The 18072-nt window shown below is 51.5% G+C and overlaps 8 protein-coding genes across 8 annotated transcripts; 4 read left to right on the plus strand and 4 right to left on the minus strand.

Moving 5' to 3' along the window:
* Positions 1 to 345: 345 nt before the first annotated feature.
* On the plus strand, positions 346 to 2811 carry V8C40DRAFT_27057 (cAMP-dependent protein kinase catalytic subunit TPK2 domain-containing protein). The gene is made up of 4 exons (XM_083220201.1): positions 346 to 1731; positions 1867 to 2120; positions 2175 to 2552; positions 2629 to 2811. The coding sequence occupies exons 1-4, from the start codon at positions 469 to 471 to the stop codon at positions 2654 to 2656; spliced, it is 1923 nt and encodes a 640-aa protein (XP_083072582.1). The 5' UTR covers positions 346 to 468; the 3' UTR covers positions 2657 to 2811.
* A 1380-nt stretch (positions 2812 to 4191) lies between these two features.
* Positions 4192 to 7025, plus strand: V8C40DRAFT_246771 (uncharacterized protein). Its single transcript, XM_083216175.1, has 6 exons — positions 4192 to 4737; positions 4841 to 4912; positions 5112 to 5176; positions 5328 to 5509; positions 5589 to 6220; positions 6294 to 7025. The coding sequence occupies exons 1-6, from the start codon at positions 4651 to 4653 to the stop codon at positions 6729 to 6731; spliced, it is 1476 nt and encodes a 491-aa protein (XP_083072583.1). The 5' UTR covers positions 4192 to 4650; the 3' UTR covers positions 6732 to 7025.
* On the minus strand, positions 7016 to 9665 carry V8C40DRAFT_246774 (LMBR1-like membrane protein-domain-containing protein). Its single transcript, XM_083216176.1, has 2 exons — positions 9150 to 9665; positions 7016 to 9079 (listed from the first exon to the last, which is right to left on the minus strand). Exons 1-2 carry the CDS (start codon positions 9458 to 9460, stop codon positions 7291 to 7293), a joined length of 2100 nt encoding a protein of 699 aa, XP_083072584.1. The 5' UTR covers positions 9461 to 9665; the 3' UTR covers positions 7016 to 7290.
* Positions 9666 to 9875: 210 nt separating this feature from the next.
* On the plus strand, positions 9876 to 11843 carry V8C40DRAFT_246776 (histone acetyltransferase catalytic subunit HAT1). Its single transcript, XM_083216177.1, has 3 exons — positions 9876 to 10093; positions 10148 to 10429; positions 10491 to 11843. The coding sequence occupies exons 1-3, from the start codon at positions 10066 to 10068 to the stop codon at positions 11624 to 11626; spliced, it is 1446 nt and encodes a 481-aa protein (XP_083072585.1). The 5' UTR covers positions 9876 to 10065; the 3' UTR covers positions 11627 to 11843.
* V8C40DRAFT_27139 (pyrroline-5-carboxylate reductase dimerization-domain-containing protein) lies at positions 11745 to 13113 on the minus strand. The gene is made up of 2 exons (XM_083220269.1): positions 12919 to 13113; positions 11745 to 12813 (listed from the first exon to the last, which is right to left on the minus strand). The coding sequence occupies exons 1-2, from the start codon at positions 12995 to 12997 to the stop codon at positions 11864 to 11866; spliced, it is 1029 nt and encodes a 342-aa protein (XP_083072586.1). The 5' UTR covers positions 12998 to 13113; the 3' UTR covers positions 11745 to 11863.
* A 702-nt stretch (positions 13114 to 13815) lies between these two features.
* On the minus strand, positions 13816 to 15479 carry V8C40DRAFT_246782 (uncharacterized protein). The gene is made up of 2 exons (XM_083216178.1): positions 15007 to 15479; positions 13816 to 14947 (listed from the first exon to the last, which is right to left on the minus strand). The coding sequence occupies exons 1-2, from the start codon at positions 15192 to 15194 to the stop codon at positions 14110 to 14112; spliced, it is 1026 nt and encodes a 341-aa protein (XP_083072587.1). The 5' UTR covers positions 15195 to 15479; the 3' UTR covers positions 13816 to 14109.
* Positions 15480 to 15623: 144 nt separating this feature from the next.
* V8C40DRAFT_246784 (CTD kinase subunit gamma CTK3-domain-containing protein) lies at positions 15624 to 17252 on the plus strand. The gene is made up of 3 exons (XM_083216179.1): positions 15624 to 16211; positions 16297 to 16473; positions 16547 to 17252. Exons 1-3 carry the CDS (start codon positions 16056 to 16058, stop codon positions 16973 to 16975), a joined length of 762 nt encoding a protein of 253 aa, XP_083072588.1. The 5' UTR covers positions 15624 to 16055; the 3' UTR covers positions 16976 to 17252.
* On the minus strand, positions 17079 to 18055 carry V8C40DRAFT_246787 (mitochondrial 54S ribosomal protein bL12m). Its single transcript, XM_083216180.1, has 2 exons — positions 17734 to 18055; positions 17079 to 17643 (listed from the first exon to the last, which is right to left on the minus strand). Exons 1-2 carry the CDS (start codon positions 17950 to 17952, stop codon positions 17314 to 17316), a joined length of 549 nt encoding a protein of 182 aa, XP_083072589.1. The 5' UTR covers positions 17953 to 18055; the 3' UTR covers positions 17079 to 17313.
* Between the last annotated feature and the right edge of the window lie 17 nt (positions 18056 to 18072).

The raw sequence follows: 18072 nt of genomic DNA on the forward strand, positions 1-18072 counted from the left end.
CCTTGGACCGGTACTTGCCTGCCCCAGACGCTAAAGCGCAGCACTCAACTGAACTGCTCTCTCTGCCTCGGCCCCTGAAGCAGCCACCAAGCAGCACCTTCTCCCCCGCCTAAATAGCACCATAAGCCAGCGCCCCCAGGCTCTCCAGTTCTCCAGCCCGCCATCCTTCCAACGACGACCACGCTACAAACTCCCCCAACTTTTCCCCCAGCGTGCTCCATCTTTTGCACTTGATACGAGGTACCTCCCAAGCTCAGCAGGTACTCCTTCGTAACTCAGCTCAGATCGGCGCGAACGGAACAGAACCAGCTTGCTCAGTTCAATCGAATCGGATCAATCGAATCGAGCGCTTCCCCTCAACCCAATTGCCTTTGCTCCCCACGCCCTGTTTGCGGCCTGGTCTCACTATATTTATTTTTTTCACTTGTCTCAATCCCACCCCCGCAGCCATTGACAACCTCGAGCCTTATGCCTTCCTTCGGCTCATTCCTCAAGAAGAAGCGGACAAAGGAGGGCAGCTCTGACCCCTCAGCCAAAGCCAGCACCAGCACCAGTAACGGCAATAGCTTGAGCACTGCCAACCCCACCAGCCCCGTCGCACCCACGCCGGGCTCGAGGCACTTGGATTCGACACAGCCGCGAGTGACGCCCGGGTCGAGTACGAGTGCCACTGCAGGTCCAACTACTACAGCGACTACAGGCGACAGCAATCACTTCCCAGGTGCTCTAGGCACAGGTCCAGCGCCAGCTCCAGGCCCAGGCTCAAGCACCGTCGCCGTCTCGCCTGGCTCCATCTCGCCGTCCGCATCCACTCCCATTCCCGCCTCCGCACCCGCGTCCTCCACGCCAGCTCCTGCGCCGGGCTCGACTCTGACCTCGACAACGTCGCCTCTGCCAGCCTCAGATCAACAAGCGTCGTCTCTCGCTTCCGCCCTTGCTACTGCCGCCGCCGCGCGAGACCCGGCCACGGCCGCTCCTCCCACCGCTGCTCCTGACCCGGACCGCCAGCCAGCCATGAATCCCGTCAACGTTCAGTCGCCTCACTCGTACGCGCCGGGTCACGACTCGCAGAACCTCCCCAGCATCAGCAACCTCATCAATTCGCCCCAGAATGACGGCTCGACCAACGGCTACCCCCCCTCGCCGTATCAGAACTCCGCTGCCGTAGGCTCCCAGATGGCCGACCAAAATGCCCAGCTGCAGCAACAGCAGCTTCTACAGCAGCAGCAACAGCAGCAACAGCAGCAGCATTTGTCGTCGGAAATGCAGCTCGATCCTCCTCATCAGCAACAGCAACAGCAGCCGCAACAACAACAACCCCAGCAGCAACCGCCCCAACAACAGCAACAACAACAGCAACAACCCCAGCAGCATCACCAGATCCACCATGGCCACAGCGTATCGCTATCCCAGCCCCGCGTCACCAAGGGCAAGTATTCGCTCGGCGACTTTGAGATCCTGAGAACGCTCGGTACCGGTAGCTTCGGGCGCGTTCACCTGGTCCAGTCCAAGCACAACCAGCGCTTCTATGCCGTCAAAGTGCTCAAGAAGGCGCAGGTGGTCAAGATGAAGCAGGTCGAGCACACAAACGACGAGCGTCGCATGCTCAGCGACGTCAAGCACCCGTTCCTCATCACCCTGTGGGGTACCTTTCAGGACTGGAAGAATCTCTACATGGTCATGGACTTTGTAGAGGGCGGCGAGTTGTTTTCGCTGCTAAGAAAATCCGGGGTATGAAGAGTCCACCCCTGTCCATTGTTTTGCACGAGCGTTTTCTTTTTTCTTTTTTGTTTTTGTGTCAAATGTCTGCTTGGTTTGACTATGAGCTCTTTTTTGACTAACTTGATGGAATTTTCCAAACTATAGCGGTTTCCTAACCCGGTCGCCAAATTCTACGCTGCCGAGGCCACGTTGGCATTGGAATACCTGCACTCCAAAAACATCATTTACCGCGATTTGAAGCCCGAAAACTTGCTGCTGGATCGGCACGGACACCTGAAAATCACCGATTTTGGCTTCGCGAAGCGGGTGCCGGACAAGACATGGACGCTCTGCGGAACACCAGATTATCTCGCTCCTGAAGTAGTCTCTAACAAGGGCTACAACAAGTCTGTAGACTGGTAAGTGACGGTAACTTGGGGCTTGGATGGACGAAACTGATTGTGCTTGTCTAGGTGGTCCCTCGGAATTTTGATATACGAGATGCTTTGTGGATACACGCCATTCTGGGACAGCGGCTCTCCCATGCGCATATACGAAAACATTCTCAAGGGCAAGGTCAAGTACCCGGCGTATATAAACCCGGATGCTCAGAACCTGCTCGAGCGGCTGATCACGGCAGACTTGACCAAGAGATTGGGCAATCTGTTTGGAGGCTCACAAGACGTCAGGAACCATCCGTGGTTTGCAGAAGTCACGTGGGACCGGTTGGCTCGCAAAGACATTGATGCTCCGTATACGCCGCCAGTCAAGGCTGGAGCCGGCGACGCCAGCCAGTTTGACCGATACCCCGAGGACCCTGAAAAGTACGGGGGTCCGGGCGGTCATGATGAGTGAGTGGTGCTCCTTTTTTTCCTCCCCTATGTATTTGGAACGCTTCTGTGGCTAACAAGTTGGGTGTTCTTGCAGGTACGGCAATCTGTTTACTGAATTCTAAGGGATCAACATTCAATATCCGAGCATACACGAAAACGTTGATGACTTGACGAAGTAAGGCGATGGATGCGTGACCCAAGGGGGGGGGGAAACAAAAGAGCAATGTCTGCTCTTTGACTGTTTTGTTTTTGGATGTAAAAGATGCGGGTTGATGGGCCATTTTAGTTGCGTCTCGATGATGGGCTCTGCATTGGAGATGGGTTTTCTTCTCTCTTTGGAAAGGGCGGTTTGATCGGTCTTGGGGGGCTCGTTTCGACCTGGAGTCTGTGTTGGAAAACGTGTATTCGGGGGAGGGAGGAGCTGTGTTTTGATGCTGCAACGCCAAAAACCGTCTCGCCCGGTAGCCAATTATACGACACACCTGTATATCCAGCTTTTTTCTTTCCTCCTGCTCTTCCTCTACCTGTTTCTTGTTCTTTTTTCCTTTTGTTCTTTCTTTATTTGGGCTACGAGTGGGCGGGAAGAGGGGATGAAGGGGAGACACATTGTAAACTTGGCCTGTCTCGGGGGTGAGAGTTGTCGCTGCTGAAGGAGATGAGCCTAGGAGGGCGTACGTTCAATTGCTTGTGCTCCTCATTATACCTTGGTACTAGTAATACTACATACCTACTACTATACCTATCTATCATGGTGTGTTACCCGAGCATCTAGTAATAGTGCGGAATATGATTACTGTTACGCCTATGATACGTGTGAATAGGAGGCTAATGGTGGCCTTGAGATATCATATAAACACAACAGTGAGTCTGACGCGTGCATGCCATACCAGGTAATGGAGCACACGTATATCCATGCTGTTGATAGTAGTACCAATGCATGAAGAGATTTTCCATGGGCCTGGGGCATTACATGACCGATTGGCTGCATTTGGCTATAGAATGACAGAGAACCCCCGGGAAAAAAAAGGAGCACGGAGCGGAAAAGCTGAGGTGGTGCTGTGTTGATCGTGTGGCCTTCGATGCTGCGAGATGACGGAGAAAGGCGGTGGAATAGATTAAAAGTCAGTGCTCCGTAATACCGAGTTGCATTCTGTAGCTTACTGGGTACTACTGTAAGGTGAGTTGATGTTCAATGCACGTTGTTTTACCCTCCCCTGTGCGGAGCCGCTAGGGGTGCTGCAGGTGGTGACATTGAGTAGGTGAGTGAGCAATGCTCCAGTTCCAGCGGTCTACAGATAACTCCGTCTGTTGATTCCATGTTGTCTTGGTAATTGATACAGTATCGCTCCATCTCCATTCTCTGTCTCTCTGTCTCTATTTTTACAGGGGGTTTAACTGGCCACTGAACTCGGTTCGGTTCGCTGACGTGGAGATCTCAGCTATCATAAACCACAAAAAGAACCCCCTGCTTGCATATTTTTTTTTTTAGGGTAGCACGTCTTATGTGGATGCATGGAGGCTTTTCGGGGTGACCTTTTGCTTGCGTGGTTGCTTGCTGCAGCCGAAGTCGCGAGGCTGGGGGGGAGTTTGCCCGAAACAGTTTCTGGTCGTTTGTCTCTTTTCCCTTCTTTCTTTCTTCTCTTTTTAACCTATTTTGATCGGTTACTTTTGTATGGCTTGATTCCCGTCCCCTTTTATTCTCACCTGGGAAAGTGGGGAATTGATCTTCCATACTACGGTACATGATTATTTTGATGGGGATTTTTATTTCTTTTTTATTTATTTCTTCGTTGTTGCATTGGGAGTGACTGATGAATCGGCTTGAACTGTCCATTTGTCATTCTATAAGCGTGCGGCTGCTTCTTATTCGTTAGCGGAAGCGGCATAGCGAGCGTGACCTCCATTGTGTTTGGGCGGAGGCCTCGGCGATATAGCGCAGTTTGAACCCATCACGACAATTGCCCGCCATCACCATCTCGCGACGTTGGAATCTACCTGCCATTTACTCTAGGATCTGCTCGAGGTTTACGACGAGAACTTTGCAAAGGGGGAGCTTTTGGGGCGGGTATTGCGCAGTTACCGTTTTTAAGGGAGTTGAAAAGCTGGGGGGCTCAAGATGGACGAGTACATGTTCAAGTTCTTTGTGGATGAGTGTCGCGTGGTAGAGGAGAAGACGAGCTATGTCGAGATTTTCAACTACACTGTGAGTATTTGAGAGGTCCATTTGGCATTTCCCGAGCGATCATGGCTTTTTTTTTTTTTTTAAAAGGGGAGGATGAGGCGGTTGAGCTGATGCCGAGGATTAGGATCCGTTTTACAATTCGGTGGAGGAGCATCCGCTGCCCATGTCGGAGTTTGAAAACTTTCTGAACCGAAGGGTGAGTGCAGTGGCGGGTGCCGTCTTTTCTTTTGTCCGATTGAGAGGCATTGATGGAGATGAAGATGCAGATGAGAGATGAGATGAGATGAAGATGGGACGAAGTGAGATGGGATGAAGTGAAGTTGGATGGGATGGGATGGAAGCTTTGGGCGCTTGACAGTCACAGTGTGAGGCTGACATGAACATTTTACGACCAGGGCGCCTTTGAGCCGCCGCAGAAGATGCGCGAGGGCACAAAACTCTTGAGCGGCATTCGACTCATGTGAGTTTTTCTTTTTCTTTTCTTCTTGATGTCTGATTGGTTTGTTTATTCGCTTTTAATATTTGAGATTGCGTCCTTCCCCCTTGCAGTCATATGTCGACGCACCTTAACACTAGGATAGAGCACAAGATGCTAACGAATGCACACCTAGTATCCAAAAAGATGCTCAACATAAAGACACATTCATGCCGAGGATCATCTCCTTGCCAAAGGACAAGTACATGACCATGGCCAGGACGCTCAAACTACCTTTTCGCGCCATAGAATCATCGTCTGTGGTCGGGCCCTTCTTTTGGTGCTCGTATGACCAAGACGATGAAGATCCGCATCTGCGTATGTGAAATATCCCTGTGAACCATAATGGCGACGATAAAGTGTCATTTATTTTCTTATTCTAACCCCAGAAATACAGACATTGTGCATCGCAAATCAGATGTGCGCAAAAAGGGCAGAACCCGCGGCTGGGAAATGATCCTGTCCTACTCCTTCAGAACCGGCATCACCACAGGCTTCATCAAGGGCACGCCCAGCTCCGACATTGTCCAGGCGCTCAAACACCTACGCGGGTGCTACAGCCAGGTCGGCCACCCGATGCTCCTCTCCACAATCATCCTCTCCCACGACCTCTCGCCCGCCAACGACGAGAAGCAGCGCGATGCGCGCGACTGGCTGCGCCGCCTGGAGAACGCAGTCAGCATGCGTGACGAAGTCGACACCGAGGAACAGTATTTCCAGGACGGAATCCTGTCCGTCGACGGGCTGAACCGCGACTTGGTCGAGTGCCACAGCCATGTCATGTGGAAGCGGCCCCAGGCGTATTTCATGCTGGTCAGGGAGATGGAGCTGTGCATGGAGCGCTTCAAGGTTTCCTGGCTGGATTGGAAGAAGGACTTTTTGAGTGACGAGGAGATTGCACATAGGAAGACGATTGATCAGCTGCATAGGAGCATCCTTGCGCGGTTGGAGTTTTACAAGGTCAAGCTCAAGGGGCTGGAGAATTATATCCACACTACGCTGGAGAGATTGAAAGTCCAGCGAGAAGCAGTAAGTTTTATTCTCTGTTGGCATTCTTTTACTTTTCCTATACTAATCATGACCTTTTTTCTTCTTCTATCAGCTATACAACATTATCTCTCAGCGAGAGGCCCGACTCAACCTCGAAATCGCCGGAGAGCAGCGCCGCATCGCCCACGCAAGCAAGCGCGACAGCACCGCCATGAAGACAATTTCCCTCATGGGCGCCCTCTTCCTTCCCGGCACGTACCTCGCCTCCGTCTTCAGCATGACCTTTTTCAACTTCCAGTCGGGCGCCGACCCCGTCATCTCCAACTGGCTCTGGGTCTACTTCATCATCACCATACCCCTGACCGTAATCATCGTCGGCTTCTGGCTGTGGTATGACCGACGCAGGGAAGCTCGTTACGCGAAGGAGGACAAGGAGCTTGATGGCGACATTGAGCAGATGGAGGCTCATATATTGAATTCTTTGCGCAAGAGGACGATGAGTAAAACGCATACTTGGAACAGTCGCAATAAAACGCTCAATTCTCCGTAGAGCGGTGATGATTACACGACGACGGGGTTTCTTCTTCTTTGGCGCTTTCTTCATGGAATGATGAAACGGTAACGATATTTATTTTCTTACGAATTTTATGAATGGCGGGCATATATTTTTTGCTTGTTTCGGCGTGGATATACTCAAGTTTCAGGGGGGTGGGCGAACATACGGCGGCAGATTGTGAAAAAGCTGTGGGTTGGCTTCATAGTTGGGAGAAACGTAATACGTAAATAGCATAGCAAGCAACGATACAAAATTGCAATAAACTTAATATATATATTATTGACACTACCAGAAAACCTTCTTTAAGAAAAAACAATGGAGGCGGTATTTGAACGCTGGAGAGAGAAAAATAAGAATAGACATGAGATCTATGGTTCTAGGATATTAGAAAAGAAAATATATACTCCACCAAACCTAAGATGTATTAAGCACCACAACTCCATGACAATGCCGTAGTAAGGCATGCCATTCATACCCAAGATAGACCGACGGAACATTAGATGGTGGCCAAGAGAAATTATGGAAAAAGAACAACAACAAGAGGCTTCTGAAATCAAATGCGGATATGGCTATCACCACCACCACCTCCGAACCATCTCCTTATATCGGTCCCGCTGTCATTGTTGTTGCTCCCACTACCAGCGTTGGCTGGTGGATCATCGTTTCCTCCCATCCACTTGGGTTTCTTGATGCCCTGTCCGAGATCTGAGAACCACTGCGGCGTCTCAAATGAATCGACCGTATTCTTCATGCGATGTCCGAGAATCGTAAAGATGTTGTCATCCTCGGGCGGTTCGTCGGTGAAGCGGGGCTGTGTTTGGCCGAGTCTACGGTTGTTGCTGACGGGGGAGCGCAGTGGTGATCTTGACGGCGTGGCAGCCGAATCTTGGATGGCGGGAATGGAGAGAATAGGAGCTGCTCGGCTCGAAGCCCCATTAGCTGCGGCGCCGCTGCGTCGTTGGGTTGAGCCCCCCAATTCTCTAGCGATGAGATCACGGCCCTCGCGCCAATTACCAGTGCCGTAGCCCGTAGGATTATCTTCCTCGTCCTCGATAATGTCCACGCCTGTAAATATCCGCTTGACCTTGCCGTACAGCCCGAAAGTGGCAGCCAGGACAGGCACCACGAGGGCGATGGGGAAGAGATTGTCGAACCATTTTCCCAGCGGGGTAACATCAACATATTGTCCAAGGAAGTTGTAGAAGATAGTCTTCTGGTAGACTTCGGCGGACAAAAAGGTGAGGAAGTTGTATGAGAGCGGGACACTGAGCTTTGCCACTTGCCCTGCGAACCAGAATGCTGCTTCGTGTCCCGTATTTCGTCTGACAAGAGCTCGTCCGCGCCATACCTTGATCCCGGTCATGGACGAAAGAGCAGCAGCGCACATGTAGCAAATCCAAAAAGCGGAAATGACCTGCCCCGCGAATCCGACCTGGGCCTTGTCGCCAACCCAGTGATGGACCACACTGACACGAATAATGGACAGCTTGGGGAAGGGGAACTTGACAATTTCTGACCAGACAATGCAGGCAGACGCTAGAGCCAAAAACCCACCAAGGGCCATTCGAATATAAGGAAGGACGTAATAATAGCAAACGAATCGAGAATACGGCGTGAGTATCTTTACCCTATCCCAGAATTCGGCATGGGGGGAAACATTGCCAAAGTCTAGTTTCTGGGAGGCGACCGAGTCCAGGATCGTTTGAAGGTTGGCAGCCTCTTGCACCAATCGATTCCACTCCCCAACATATTGTGATCGTGAGTGCCGTGCTCGTACGAGTTTTCGTGTCAAGTCGGCCAAGTACTTTTCGGTAATGACATGTGGGACTGCTTGGGCAGGTGCCGTTGAGTCGAGAAGCCCTGATCGAGGCTGTGACTCGGGGATATTGGCAATCTCCTGAAGCTCCTCAATCCAATCCTGAAAGGCCGCGGCACTTCCGGTTTTCCGGCGGCCGAGCTCTGAAACCTGCTGCTCAACCTCCTCGACACCGGTGAGAGAGTCCTCCATCTTCTCATACACCCTGGGTGCCTGTATCTGTAATCGCCGTAGCCTGCCGCTAATGCTTCCGCTTCGGAGTAGGTGTCTTGGTATAGCAACAAGTCCGTGGCCCATCAGGTAGATGGCAAGAATAAGACCCCAACAGTAAGAAAGAGCCATGATGAGCGCTTTGAGAGCTTCAAAGGAGAATTCGTAGGAGGCGAATATGTAAACCAGGCCGATGATTCCAGCTCCCAGAATCATGGCATAGAATTGCGCGTTGGCACGGAGAGAGTACATAAATTTGTCATAAGGCTCCCGATAGCCAGTGTCGGAGTATTCGGCAAGGATGGGGAGGATGAACCTGCGAGGGATGGGTTAGAAACAGTAACAAGCATACGATCCAGTTTAGAATCCAAAGTCTCTCTCCTTACCATGTCAAGCAGAATGTCAACCAGTATGTGATCCGCCACAGCACCAGGACCACGCGCTGAGGCAACCAGATGCCCCGCGAAGCCACATCGTCGGTGATGGCGCTTGAAGCGAGATCTATCGGAACCAGGAGAACGAGAATCGACGGTAGCCACAGGGCGAAGAAGATGGGGACGATGTAGAAGGCCGGCGTGGTTCGGAGAGGGAGGTAGTGGCGCAATATGAGGAGGACTGCTAGCGACACCAGTAGCAGGGCAAAGGACGAGAAGACAAAAGAGCCAACTGGCGTTGGACTGCTCGCGATTTCAGGCATGGCGAAGAGGGGGTTCAGGGGTGAACGCCATATGCGCTCTCGTATGACGGATGCTGCAAGATAAAGACAAAGACGGCGATGCAGCTGCAGGGCGTTTCGACGCTGGAAGAGGCTTTGCTGCAAGGCACGTAAGACAATCGACAAGCCGCCGTAGCGTTGGGTGGTTTTGTATGGACAAGTCCGGATTATGTCCACACAAGTTACGGGATGCTTTGGATGGGTTTCGCAGACCCACCAGGTGACTTGACTTTAGCATGCGTGACGTAACAAAGGGTGGTACTCAAGTACTCAAGTACCGTCTGTGCCTGGGCGGCCTGTTTCTGCCTTGGATATGAGGCACCAACGCAGCAGCAGCTGCAGCAGCTTAATTGAATCGCGTTACAAGGATGCTTGCAGACGCGCTCTGCTTTTTAGTGCCAAAGGTGCGAATTGCAGCTGACCAGCCTCGTTGCGACAAACACGGCCTCGTTCCATTCTTTTCCTCTTTTCCTTTTTGATTGGATGATTAGAGACGTTCTCTACCTCTACACTCGTATTTCTTTTGCGCAATTCAGCTACCTCACTGCACCTTTGAAATCTAGCGCCTCTTATCTTCTCCTTTGACCATGGCTGGTCTTCCCAACCTCGAAGAGTGTAAGGATCCATCTTGCCCTCAGGAAATCCTCTCTTTCTAACTTTGCGGAACAGGGTATCAAGATGCCAACGAGGCGCTCAACATCAGTCTCGTGGCGCCGTCGAAATCGGGCCTCAAGACCATTGCGGCATTCAACCCAAAGTTCACGTATTCCATCTTTGGCGACGAGGAGAAAATATTTGGTTACAAGGACCTGAAGATCCACCTGCGATATCGTGCCAATGATATGCGCCCGCACCTGCGGGTTGCCTACAGCAAAAAGTTCAAGCCCGTTGGCGAGCAAGAGCCCACCGATATTGTGGAAATTCTGGAGGAGGGAGGCCATCTGCCAAAAGGTTTGCGCTACTCGACGTTGGATACTGTACCTTTAAGCAACACTCGCTGACCTTAATGTAGTTGCTTTCGTTAAGGGGTCAGACTTTGACAGCAGCTCGCAACAACTTGGCGACAACTGGTCTCCTCCTGGAACACTGCACGATACGTTCGAGGGTCCTGATGGCCAGTATGAGATTTGGAAAGGAAGTCTCGCCGACCCAGCCGTGAGACAGTTGAACAGTCGAATTCAAATCCTGGTTCGCTTATTCATCGAAGGAGGCACCTACATCGGCTATGATCCAGAGTCGGACTCGACAGAGTTGGATTTATCAGAGGCCGAACGATGGACCTTCTTTTTCCTCTATCGCAAGCAAAAGTCCGCTGATGACGCGGAAAAGAGCTCGTACACCTTTGTGGGCTATGCCACGGTTTACCGCTTCTTCTATTTCCCATCACTACCGACGCCACCAACCTCCCCAGCAGATACCTGGGAGCTTCCCACTGGTGATATGGACCTGTCTCAGCTTCCATGCAGAACGAGGCTCTCGCAGTTTATCATTCTTCCACCATTTCAGGGCAAGGGAAGAGGCGCGCACCTATACAACACCGTCTTCAAGCACTACCACGACCACCCCCAGACACACGAGTTCACAGTTGAGAACCCCAATGAAGCTTTTGACGATTTGCGGGACAACTGTGACCTGGCTTTCCTGCGAAGCATGCCTGAATTCAGGGAGCTTCGCCTTGATACCGCGGTGACTGTCCCTAAATCAGGCCCCCTGCCCCGACTTATCGCTGGAGGAGATGACCTCGAGAAGATTCGGTTGCAGGCCAAGATTGCGCCCCGACAGTTTTATCGAGTTCTGGAAATGCATCTGATGTCTCAGCTCCCAAAATCAGTTCGTCCAACCATGTCACTGGACGACTATGTCCCGTCTCCTACAGCGGCGGACAAGCATAAAGAAAAGCTGTGGCAGCTTATTGTCAAGCAGCGATTATACCGCCACAACAAAGAAGTCCTTTCTCAAATCGATGTTGGCGAAAGGATCGACAAACTGTCAGAAACGCTAGGAAGCGTTGAATTAGAATATGCTAGGATACTGGCAGCCCATGATCGTGCCATGAAGCATTCGACCTCATCCAATGGAAAGCGGAAACCGAGTGAGGCTTTGGCCGAGGCGACCTCCAGCAAGAAGGCCAGAGTGGAGGACGCGTGAAACGGAGGACTGCGGCATATCTAGACTGAGCTTGATCCTAGTGGATGGCTGACAAGGTAAATTAATAGCAGGCGTTGGGGGAAAAACTTGATACGATGCTTTAGGAGAAAAACAATGACTATGTAATCTATTGTATAACTGGGCAACCCGAGCAAGCAAGACATGCTAAATGCTCCCTCTTCATTAAAACAATCATTAAATGGGAAAACCTGTACCTCCTCAACCCAAACCAAATACCTACTCATCGTAGTGTTGATGAACGTCATTCCGGGGGGCTACGGTAGCAACCTGAATGTTCTTACCAAGCTGGCTGGCAACCAAACTGGCCTCCCGCACGGCCTTGGAAATGGTTCCACGCACACGCTCCTCCTCCAGCACGAGAACGCCGCTGACGGTGCAGCCTCCGGGGGTGCACACCTTCTCGCGGAGAAGGGCCGGGTGCTCTCCGCTCTGAATAAGACCAGTCGTTCCTCGCATGGTCTGAGTTGCCATCCTAGTTGCTTCGGCACGGGGGAGACCCATGGCGACGGCTCCCTCGATGGCAGCCTCAAGGAACAGAGAGTAAAACGCAGGTCCGGAGCCGCAGAGGGCCGTTGAAGCGTTCATGTAGCGGGCGGGCAAGTAGACGACATCGCCGACGCGCTTGAAGATCCAGGTGACCAGCAGCTCCGTCTCCAGGGGCAGGGGGGGCTCGGTAGCGCTGATGACGGTCATGGACTCTCTGATGAGGGCGGCCGTGTTGCACATGGCCCTTACGATCCTGCAGCGGCCGTCCTCCTCGGGGTCCTTGGACGGGACGGCGCCGTGCAGGGCGATTTCCAGCTGCTCGACGGTGATGCCCGCGCAGACGCTGATGAGGAGCTTGCCGTGCAAGGCCTTTGCCATGCCCGGGGCGCCCAGGATCTCCTTGACCATGAAGGGCTTGCAGGTCAGCAGGATGACCTGGGACTGCTGGACGGCGGCGAGGTTGTCGTTGCGGACGACCTTGAGGATGGACGAGTGCTCCCACAGCGCGCTCTTGACCTTTTTGGCTGTTTCTGGGGTCCGCACGCAGGCGATGAAGCGAGACGGCAGAGAGCGAGGGACTTCTTCTGAGGGCGTGGAGGCGCCAGATTGTAGTGGCTTGGGGCCTTGCATCTCGACCAGGGAGGTGAGGATGCCGTTGAGGATGGCAATTCCCATGGTGCCTACAAAAAGAAAAGCATCTCGTATGAGCCCAGGAAAATATGGTCAAAACGATGCCTTAAAGCGATGATGCGAGGCTTCAATTTTTTATTTTTTATAAGACTTACCGCAGCCCAAGACCGCCATGGTCAGGTCCTGAGGCGGCTGAGGCATGCTGTGATGCGTGAGAGCCAGGTGGTTGGACATTTTGTCTGTTTGGTCTTGGTCTTGGTCCCGGGTTTCCAGGAGTAAGAGTTTATTAGCACTAGCGGTGACAGGTGGCCGAAAGAAAAAGAACAGCGAAAAGAAGGGCCGTGAGAGAAGAGAAAGCGTTCTGGTCACCCAAGTCGTTGCCAGGCTGACAGGTTTTATTTAAAAAAGGGGAGATGAGAAAAAAAAAAAAAAAAGAACTGACCAAGTTGAGATTTTATTTCACATCTCAAGTTGGTCCAAGTTTAAATAAGTAAAAAAGACGAGTGAGAGCCCATCCCGAAAACAGTGCCATTTTGGCCCCCTCCCCCCTTTTTAAACGGTTGTCTCCGTAACGATTGCTGCCCAGCGGGATCGTCAAAATGGGACAAATAGGAAGTAAAGAAAAAAAAGGGAACAAGGATCTTGGTGTGTGTGTGTGTGTGTAAACACGGCGGCCTACGGAAGTGTTGGGCTCCTGGATTTGGCTGACCGACTCAGTTGAGCTGAATGGGAGGGAGGGCATGAATTAATGGCTCAGCCGACGATGTTTCATCGCTGCGAAAGCTCACGCCTGAGCTTTTTGCCCCGGACTTTTTCGCCCTCGCCGCCACTAAGATGGGAGATGATTGACGGGGTATTACATGTGCTACTAATACTCATAATATGGAGAACCCATAATACTGATCAATTATGGAGTTGATACTATTATAAGTGCAGAGCAGATTGAAACGAGTGTATGCCTCTTTTCAAGAATTTATTTCAGGACTTTTATTTCGAGCACGGACTGCCTATTATGGGCGCCACATGTGGCTAGTACTGTGCACCCACTGTAAGCCAAAGGTAGACCAGGTTGAAGTCGCTGTGCTGTGCTAGAGAAAATTACGAACACTTGAAATAATGGCATTATTTTCTTTGTTCATCCTTATTTATCTGTGAATATTGAACCAAATAGATCTCTTTTATTGGGCGAGGCAAAAATCCGACAACAAGTTACTTGAAGACGAGTTCAGAACTTGTCGCGAAAGTACAAGGGGCGTTGGTGGTGATATATTACATGATAGATACCTATGTACGAGGTTATTAATGCCAGGCTTCAAGTCAGCTAATTACTTTCAAATAAGTGTTTATCAAACGATGTTGGCGTCGGTTTCAGTAGAAGCTTTCTTCTGCTCTCCCGGGATACCCGCCGATCCTCTTTCAGCATCTGACTCTCTCCATCTTCTCATCGTCTCAGAATCTCTCACTTTCTGCAGTTCATCTCCAAGCATATCAACGAGCTCATGGGGACGTTTCCCGGAGTAGCACAAGTAGATCGCTACTACACCCGACACTACGAGTCCAAGACAGATCCCCTTGAACATCCAGGACATCAGAAAGCCGAAAAGTGCCGCGAGAGGTCCAAAAACTGCGGCGAGTAAAATTGAGAATGGAGCGAGTGCTCGTATGATTGCAGCGCGGAGAGGGTACGTGCTGGATGGCGATGAAGAACGCGGCTCTGGTGAGAAGCTGGCTCTTAGTGTCGAGATGTGGTCCCCCTTCATCGTTAGAGACAAGAGCGCATCTTCTCCGTGTCCTTGATCATTAAGCAGTATATCAAACTTTTGCACATCTTCCGCTTCCTGTGCCGACCATACCAGTCTGAGTGGAACTGTAGCATACTCTTGGTGAATCTGCCAGAAGAGCAAGAGTGCGTCTGCTTCTGGGAAGTATGGCAAGTTCGCGCCATCCGTGTCACCTGCTCGTGCGGTCGCAGATACTTCCTCAGTGTGTCCGTTATCCTCAGTGTGTCCGTTATCCTCAGTGTGTCCGTTATCCTCAGTGTGTCCGTTATCCTCAGCCGATACATGGCGGAATATGTCTATAGGCTTTTCCAGCCCTGAGACGGCAAGGGTACGGCTGGAGATGTTGAGCTGATAGTCTAGCGCAAAGCCCAGTCGGGAACCATCGGGCACCTCTGCGTATTTCCTGTAAAGAAGACAAGGTTAATTTTTTGGTCTTTGTTCAATTTGTTAGTATGGCCTTACCAGTATACTCGACGCAATATCTTGCCGCCGAGGAGAGTCTTGGTTGCGTAGTCGGCGCCGTTATTAATGTCTTGTCCACTGGAAGGGAAGGGAAGAAGCGCCCATAGCAGAGCCAGAAGCAGCCAAGCACTGAGGATCGACAAGAACAGCCGCCAGACAATACGGCACAATTTCCAGGGGCCCATCATCGCGTGTGAAAGGGCTCTACCGTCTGCTGAGTGGCGAGATTGTATAACTCGCACACGGGGCGATTGACTTCAGGGATAACTTCACGATGATGAGAAAATACTTGAGCAAGAACCTTCTTACAGGTTTGATGCTTGTATCATATGAATAACATCTTTTCTTTTCGCCTCAGATATTGTCGTGCGGAAAGTCGACGTTTTAATCATAAGATAGTATCTAGGCAGAAGCCGGGCGGCTGAAGCATTATATTGTCGGCGGCTTAGCAAGCATCTCGTATCAGGCTTATTTCTGGCCGAGATAAATGGCGGGTTCAAGTTACTTTCCGGGTGCGCAAACATGATAAATCGCACTATGCACAGCCACACCTCATCTTGAACATCATTTCCGATCACTTGTATGCAAAGTACTAGTATGGAGCACTTTAGGCTCGCGTGTGCTTGATTTCAGGGGCTTCCCGGCATGGCTGAACCGTTGGAAACGTCAGTCCCAGCTGCGACTTCGGGGCCATCGCCTAGATGGGGGGGCCATGCAGCGTCCCGGCTCTTTCCCGTGGGTTGCATGGCATGGCAGGCAAATTAATAGCTCCAGTTCAGTCCAGGCCAGTCGAATAATAGCCGCGGATTGGCACAGCGCAATAGCATCAATAGAGCATCAAAGCCCGGAGCAGTAATACGGAGCACCACCTGCAAGCTGATCCAGACTAGCGCTGTGGCGGTTCCCTTCACCGAGGAACCGGGTTTAGCTGGGCAAGCCACACTGAGGCGCACCCTAGACTCCATCTCTCAGCCTTGCGCTCGCACTGCAGCAATTCAGACTCGACAAAGCCGTGCCCAAATCCTGCAGACGGAGGATTCACCCGGAAAATGGCGGATCCTTTCGAGGTCCGCATGCGCTTCAGCTCACAGCTGCAGCATCTCAACGCATCCGTTGCTTCGGCGCAAAAAGCAGCCCAATATGCGCTCAAATACAAGGACATGGATGAGGACCTGCACTCATGTATCCTGGAGCAAGTAGAGCGGGTGAGTTTGAGTTGTTGGTGATGAACTTTGACGGGGTCTTATTCTGCCTTTTCCCTTTCAACGCTGACCATGTATCACATAAAAGAATAACATGAATACACGTGCCAATATCATGTATTTTATTGAGCACTTCCTCGACTTGGCTCAGCGGGATGGCCACTCGGATTATATCCGCATGATGCAGCGTGATATCATCAGAGTGGTCGATGCTGTGGCTCCCGATGATGGCTCTGGAGCCGCCAATGTCAAGGTTGTCCGCAAGGCATGTGCACTCCTCTTCTCAGCTACCATCCCTTTGTTTTTATTGGTGCCTTTGACTAACTTGGCGTCAACAGGTTTTGATAGGCCTTCAGCACAAGGGCTTCCTGGAAGACCAAGCGGTTACGCAGATTGAGGACGTCATCAAGGAACGCGGTACTAATGATGACGATTTGGGCCTTGCATCTCCCAACAGCGACGTTGACATGACAGACGCCCCTGCTTCCGAGTCAAAATCTCGGCGGCGACCCGCGACCCATGGCTTGGATAAGCGTCAAGTAGAGCAGCGGATCGAGGAGGATCGAGAACGACACAAGCGCGAGCGAGAGAGGATCTGGGCTGTCCCCAAGGGAGAGGACGCCGAGATGAACAAACTGTGGGAGGAGACGAGCGACTTTGGCGATGACGACGACCGCCTGCTGACCGAAGAGGGTGACGACTTCACCAAGGAGATGGAGATACAGCAGTGTCATCATCAACCACCGACGAATGGCAACGGCCATTGAATCTTTTATGCTGTTAGTTGGCTACTGCATTGGGCGGCGTTGTGTGTTTCAGTGTACACATTGAGGTTATGAAAATTATATGCATGGAGTTGAGATACCCCAGAGAATTTCTGTACTATTCATGGACCTGGGAAAATACATTTGCAATTGGGAAACAGGACTCCGCAAACACCGAGAAGGGTTTGGCCCATGTCATGCAAAGGGAAAATAGAAAAAAGAATTCTCTTCTTTGAATATATAATACACAATATTTTGTTGTACATGTACCTCGACCATCTATCGTGTCATAAAGATCATGCAAATATCCTCCCGATATTTTCTTTGCTTTTTCGTTTCCTTTACTCCATCACAACCACCGCACCAAGCTCCTTCATGGTGGCAATGATCTTCTCTGCGTCCTCCTTGGGCACGTTCTCCTTCATCATCTTGGGTGCGCTCTCAACAAACTTCTTGCTGTCGACCAGACTCAGGCCCAGCATGCCCTTGACCTCCTTGATGATCTTGGCCTTGGCGGTGGCATCGATTGACTGCAGCTTCAGTGTGAAGAGAGTCTTCTCGGCGGGGGCAGCAGGGGCCTCCTCGGCTTCCTCAGCAGCAGCAGCGGGGGCGGCAGCGGCAGGGGCAGCAGCGAAGCCACCGATGGGCATGTCGGGAATGTTCAGCGTGCTCTAGTTAGAAAAAAATCCCATGTTAGTTGAGTGTTTGGTGGCATGACAGACTTTGGTCAGCCACTCGTGTGTGTTTTGCTAGTCATTTACTTTTAGGCTTGAGACGAGATCGGCAGTCTCCAGCAGCGTGAGCTTGCTGATCTGGTCGACAATGTCGGCAATCTTGGGGTTTACGGCAGCGGCTTCGGTTGAGTTGTACCGTCTCGTTGTGCATGACACTCGGAGCATTTGTGCGGAGGATCGGGGAGAGGCGGCTGATCGCAACTGGCGAGCGCAGCTGCGCGCAGCGAACCGACACGGAGTGGCCATTGCTATGGTTTGGGAGGAATTGGCGGCGGTGGGCAATTCGCAATTGACAATTTCGTGGGGTTAATCACTCGAACCGCTTTGGCTGTCGTGCGATGGCCTGTCATGAAGTTTTTCGAAAGC

This window comes from Trichoderma camerunense, assembly GCF_050948025.1.
Source record: "Trichoderma camerunense strain CBS 138272 chromosome Unknown V8C40scaffold_10, whole genome shotgun sequence".
Taxonomy (NCBI): domain Eukaryota; kingdom Fungi; phylum Ascomycota; class Sordariomycetes; order Hypocreales; family Hypocreaceae; genus Trichoderma; species Trichoderma camerunense.

What these genes read in the sequence shown, in the direction of transcription:
- V8C40DRAFT_27057 (XM_083220201.1), top strand. Translation starts at nt 469, where the DNA reads ATGCCTTCCTTCGGCTCATTCCTCAAGAAGAAGCGGACAAAGGAGGGC. An exon ending in CGCTGCTAAGAAAATCCGGG is followed by an intron (nt 1,732 to 1,866) that starts GTATGAAGAGTC and finishes TCCAAACTATAG; the next exon opens with CGGTTTCCTAACCCGGTCGC. An exon ending in GGTCCGGGCGGTCATGATGA is followed by an intron (nt 2,553 to 2,628) that starts GTGAGTGGTGCT and finishes GTGTTCTTGCAG; the next exon opens with GTACGGCAATCTGTTTACTG.
- V8C40DRAFT_246771 (XM_083216175.1), top strand. Translation starts at nt 4,651, where the DNA reads ATGGACGAGTACATGTTCAAGTTCTTTGTGGATGAGTGTCGCGTGGTA. An exon ending in AAAACTTTCTGAACCGAAGG is followed by an intron (nt 4,913 to 5,111) that starts GTGAGTGCAGTG and finishes TTTTACGACCAG; the next exon opens with GGCGCCTTTGAGCCGCCGCA. An exon ending in TTGAGCGGCATTCGACTCAT is followed by an intron (nt 5,177 to 5,327) that starts GTGAGTTTTTCT and finishes ATGCACACCTAG; the next exon opens with TATCCAAAAAGATGCTCAAC.
- V8C40DRAFT_246774 (XM_083216176.1), bottom strand. Translation starts at nt 9,460, where the DNA reads ATGCCTGAAATCGCGAGCAGTCCAACGCCAGTTGGCTCTTTTGTCTTC. An exon ending in TTGACATTCTGCTTGACATG is followed by an intron (nt 9,080 to 9,149) that starts GTAAGGAGAGAG and finishes CATCCCTCGCAG; the next exon opens with GTTCATCCTCCCCATCCTTG.
- V8C40DRAFT_246776 (XM_083216177.1), top strand. Translation starts at nt 10,066, where the DNA reads ATGGCTGGTCTTCCCAACCTCGAAGAGT. An exon ending in TCTTCCCAACCTCGAAGAGT is followed by an intron (nt 10,094 to 10,147) that starts GTAAGGATCCAT and finishes TTTGCGGAACAG; the next exon opens with GGTATCAAGATGCCAACGAG. An exon ending in GGGAGGCCATCTGCCAAAAG is followed by an intron (nt 10,430 to 10,490) that starts GTTTGCGCTACT and finishes ACCTTAATGTAG; the next exon opens with TTGCTTTCGTTAAGGGGTCA.
- V8C40DRAFT_27139 (XM_083220269.1), bottom strand. Translation starts at nt 12,997, where the DNA reads ATGTCCAACCACCTGGCTCTCACGCATCACAGCATGCCTCAGCCGCCT. An exon ending in CATGGCGGTCTTGGGCTGCG is followed by an intron (nt 12,814 to 12,918) that starts GTAAGTCTTATA and finishes TTCTTTTTGTAG; the next exon opens with GCACCATGGGAATTGCCATC.
- V8C40DRAFT_246782 (XM_083216178.1), bottom strand. Translation starts at nt 15,194, where the DNA reads ATGATGGGCCCCTGGAAATTGTGCCGTATTGTCTGGCGGCTGTTCTTG. An exon ending in ATATTGCGTCGAGTATACTG is followed by an intron (nt 14,948 to 15,006) that starts GTAAGGCCATAC and finishes TCTTCTTTACAG; the next exon opens with GAAATACGCAGAGGTGCCCG.
- V8C40DRAFT_246784 (XM_083216179.1), top strand. Translation starts at nt 16,056, where the DNA reads ATGGCGGATCCTTTCGAGGTCCGCATGCGCTTCAGCTCACAGCTGCAG. An exon ending in TCCTGGAGCAAGTAGAGCGG is followed by an intron (nt 16,212 to 16,296) that starts GTGAGTTTGAGT and finishes ATCACATAAAAG; the next exon opens with AATAACATGAATACACGTGC. An exon ending in ATGTCAAGGTTGTCCGCAAG is followed by an intron (nt 16,474 to 16,546) that starts GCATGTGCACTC and finishes TGGCGTCAACAG; the next exon opens with GTTTTGATAGGCCTTCAGCA.
- V8C40DRAFT_246787 (XM_083216180.1), bottom strand. Translation starts at nt 17,952, where the DNA reads ATGGCCACTCCGTGTCGGTTCGCTGCGCGCAGCTGCGCTCGCCAGTTG. An exon ending in ATCTCGTCTCAAGCCTAAAA is followed by an intron (nt 17,644 to 17,733) that starts GTAAATGACTAG and finishes TTTTCTAACTAG; the next exon opens with AGCACGCTGAACATTCCCGA.